The sequence below is a fragment of the Saccostrea cucullata genome, unplaced genomic scaffold (assembly GCF_032062105.1).
Source record: "Saccostrea cucullata isolate Sc308-1 unplaced genomic scaffold, CSIRO_AGI_Scuc_v1 ctg4133, whole genome shotgun sequence".
In the NCBI taxonomy this organism is placed as follows: Eukaryota; Metazoa; Mollusca; class Bivalvia; order Ostreida; family Ostreidae; genus Saccostrea; species Saccostrea cuccullata.
In genome coordinates this window covers 18,496-22,653 of record NW_026931481.1, presented here as the reverse complement: position 1 = coordinate 22,653, position 4,158 = coordinate 18,496, and the positions used below count along the sequence as shown (strand labels likewise).

Sequence of the window (4,158 nt, the reverse complement as noted above, 5' to 3'; positions counted from 1 at the left end):
TCATTATACTAACATATATAAAAACAAGTTTTGGATCAAGCTCCACTTTATACTTTTGTTACAAAACCGCCCTACAATGTCATCAACAAATACATTTACAACAGTATGAAATTAACGACAAGAAATAGAACGCATTAGCAAATTAATAATTTCCTCTCCTCCACCGTGTGTCAAACCCTGTCTTCCATTTCGGCATAGAATTCCGGATAATAATACTTAATACAATATATAATGAAATCATCGTATCTTTTGAAACATGCAAACAAATCATTTTGACAGACATATTTTTCAATGAATTTATAGAGAGAGGATTTTTTTTCTTGATAAGTTCTGATTACGATTATAATTGTGGATTGATTTACGCAGGGGTTAAATCAAAACAGAACGACATTTTAGATTAGTTTTTTTAATAGAATAGCATCAAATTTAAATGTTGCTTTACATCACCAGTATTTTCAGATGATGTACATATATATAGTTATGTTTGAAAAAAGGTACTTGCACATCCACTGAAATTTGATTGGCTTACATTTAAGAAAATAAGTTGCAAATGTCCAATATAAAGTATTTTCTTAATTCAGTGAAACATACATACATACCTAATTTAAACAGAAGGATGGGGCATTTGAGGAACATATGACAGTATTGTCCAAGTTACAATTCGAAGAAGTTTCGAGATGACATTCCTTGCTAGCGTTCAATCTTCTACCTGTTATAGGTTCTCTATCGTTTATTTAGGTCATGTGATTTAAATACCCTAATTTTTATTGGGGATATGGGTATCTTTGACAAAGGTATCTTCTGAATGGGTTAATAATAGATAATAAAAGGGTATTGTAATTGAAACCTGCGCTATAAGTCATCAATCCTAAATCTAACCACTGTGCCACGCAGGCGATTTTTGTGTTTTGAAATTAGTTTTAAAGTTAAGCAGATAAAATAAACAATGTTAAAAACCAATATGACAAACCATGAACAAATCAATTCAACAAAGACAGACACATCACTTTATCAAAAAACTTACAAATTATTGTAAAAAAGAATGATCAAAAATATATTATACTTCTTGAAAACGAATGAATTTATAGGTAACCTATCACTTTCCCCAAATCCTTAATAAAATATTTATTAACTCAAACACATATGTAATTAAAACTGTATAAAAGTTATGTTGAAAAAATGTAACTATTATTTTACATGATGATTTATTCACAAAGCAATGCTCAAGTTTTTAATCTACTACATGTATTTGATTTTCATCACTTTTTTTTCGCTACGCTCAGCTACAAAGAGGTTGTCTCTAGTGTCCACACATAAACCCCAGGGATTCTGTAGATTACAGTTGTCAATGTAACGGAGGAACTGTCCGTCCTGATCTAGGATGTGGATACATTTGTTACGCAAGTCTACTGTCAGGATCTGGCTCTGGCTGTCTGTTGTGATGCCGACTGGATTAAATGAATTGAAAATGCAGGGATGACCAATATATTTAAATCGAAGTTTTCCTGCCTGATTGACTACCACTAATTCTCCGCTTCCATGGTCAGCCACGCATATATCAAGATTCCTGTTCTCACTGATATATTTAATATGGTTAAATGAATACAGAGGTTTACTTTCACTATCAAACTGAATGGTTTGTTTTACTGTTGAGCCCGAGTAACGGACAACTTTTGATTGTCTATAATCATCACTGACCATGGTAACCAGGATATCATTAGAGGAGGTACTACAGACATAGTAAGGTTTCCACCCCTGTAGTTTGATAACTTCCTGTATCCGTTTATTCTTCACTATGTTTACAGTTCTCGTATTAGGGTCAGTATAAACCAGATCACCCGTCGTTGTCACTGCCATGTCACATGGTTCTTTTCCAGACTTGGTTTGGATTGACTTCAGTAGTCTGCTCTGGAGGTTGTAGAGTTTCATGATTTTGTCTTCTCCTCGTGTCCAGATTTCTTCATCACTTTGACAAGTAACACTGTATAGGAAAAGTGAAAAAGTTCTTATGATTGTGGTGATCTCTGGCTCAACAAGCAATGTTTTAGCAGGAGGACAAGATACAGCTTCTGTTGTAATCATTGTGTAACCACCTTCTTCCATTGTAATGGATAATGCCGACAATGAACCAAACATTGCATGAAGCTGATCTGTGTTGATATGAAAAGGAGAGAAACTTGGTAAGGAAACTTTGACTTTAGGAGGAAAACATTTGAATTGAGCATTCCTGGATTTGTAAGCCGGTTTAAGGGAGACATCACTGGAATCTAGTATTTTTTTCAGATCAAGAATACTCTGGTTTACATCAGAAATAATTTTTTCAATTTCTTTTTCCTGTTTATTCAGAGCATCCAGGTGTTTAGATTTCATCTCATCAATTTCAGATTTTTGTTTCTTGACTATGGTGTTAATTTCTTTGTGCCAGTCTTCTCCTTGTTTGGCAACAGCTGTTGTCAGTTTCTCATAATGTATTTCCGCGCTTATTTTTTCAGAGTTTAATTCAGATTTTATTTCTTTATAAAAAGGATCGATTCTGTTTTCTAATTCTTGTAACTCCTCTTGTAAATCCTTTGCTTTATAATTTCGTTTTTGACGAATATCAGATATATCATGTCCTTTATGTTTACCAGATGAGATGCAGATTAAACAGATAGGAATGTCACATTTCTCACAGTAAAGTTCACAATGTTTCTCAGTGTGAATTGTACATGTAGGGTAGTTATGAGTCGATGTTCTGTAATTGTATAGTACAACTTTGTGTCTCTTAGATGAATCAGAGAGATGTTTTCCAACACAGCCTATACAGAGATTTACATGACAAAGTTCACAGTGACTCTGTAATGCAGCTGTTTGACAAAGGTCACAAAGGAGGATGTCTTGGGCTCGGGGGTCCATTATGTATGTCTTGGTCGCAAAATGAAGGTAAACCTGAAATATTTTGTATTAAATATTATAACTGATAACGAGAGAAAATTGAACAACTCACGTAGAATTTGTAATCAGTTCAGAAGTGAAAGTGATAAAATTGTAATATTGAAAGTATAAAGGGCAAAATGATCAGGGGAATATTTGTTAAATGTAATAAAAGGAGGGAATACATATTACGAGCAACCCTTTAGGATTTCATTCTGCACTTTAGGACATTTATTTATAATCAAAATTATTAAAAGAATAAACATAGTATCAATATTTAAACTTGATAAAGACAGAGTTATTGAATAAACTTGAAAAAGAAACATTTGTTTTAGAAAGCACAGAATTCCAGAAGCATGAGATTGTTAAAGTGTTTTACCTGTTAAATCAACATGGCGTATCCAGCTAACGTAAAACAGTCTTCTACCTCCTATCGGCTATCGATTCAGACTTATATTCAGGTCATGTGATTTAAATACCCTGGTACCTGTAAGCTTTGGGCTATTATCTTTGACAAAGTTATCTTTTAAATATGTTTAAAAAAAATATTAAGACAATAGCAAGATACTTATGATTTAAATCTTTATCCCACAATCTTGCAACAAATTCATTTATTTTAAAGCTTAATGTCACATTGTTCTGCAGACGACACAAAATTTGTCCATTTTGGAATGTTGGAATGCAAAATATCTTCTCTACAAAATGTTTGTAAAGGAAACAAATGGTCTTATCACAAGTGATAAAGTGCCTTTTTTTAAGGCGATATTCTCCTGTATTGAGAGGTTGAGATTTCAAACGTGTAGGTGTACGGGTACGTCTAGTAGGGGTATAACCTAAATTTTGTGTGTATTACGTCATCAATTTTAGTGACGTCAAGATTGCGACACGTTCGTAAAACTAGTAGAATGGAGTCTACACGTCAGTGAAAACGTGTAGCTTTAATAATAAAAATTAGCCAATTTAAGTGTGAAAATGTGATTGTTATTCATTATAAAGGATGTTTACTTTCACGAGCACTTATTTTCATCAAGTTTTGTTTACTAACTGACGACACAAATACATTCTAAATAGTTGAAACAGAGACACCGATCGCGGTGTACACGAAAATGTTACACGTCATAAATATCTCAACAGAAAAATTTAAAAAAAAAACGTGTACGTGTACGTCAAAATATATACAAGTACACGTACGCGTACAAGTTTAAGATCTTAACCTCTCTAATGAGCAATATACAGTTCACTTTG

The 4,158-nt window shown here is 33.0% G+C and overlaps 1 protein-coding gene across 1 annotated transcript; it reads right to left on the bottom strand.

The window, feature by feature from the left end:
- Window positions 1–1,108: 1,108 nt before the first annotated feature.
- On the bottom strand, window positions 1,109–3,340 carry LOC134232744 (uncharacterized). Its single transcript, XM_062714728.1, has 2 exons — window positions 3,293–3,340; window positions 1,109–2,928 (listed from the first exon to the last, which is right to left on the bottom strand). Exon 2 carries the CDS (start codon window positions 2,893–2,895, stop codon window positions 1,240–1,242), a length of 1,656 nt encoding a protein of 551 aa, XP_062570712.1. The 5' UTR covers window positions 2,896–2,928; window positions 3,293–3,340; the 3' UTR covers window positions 1,109–1,239.
- Window positions 3,341–4,158: the final 818 nt, after the last annotated feature.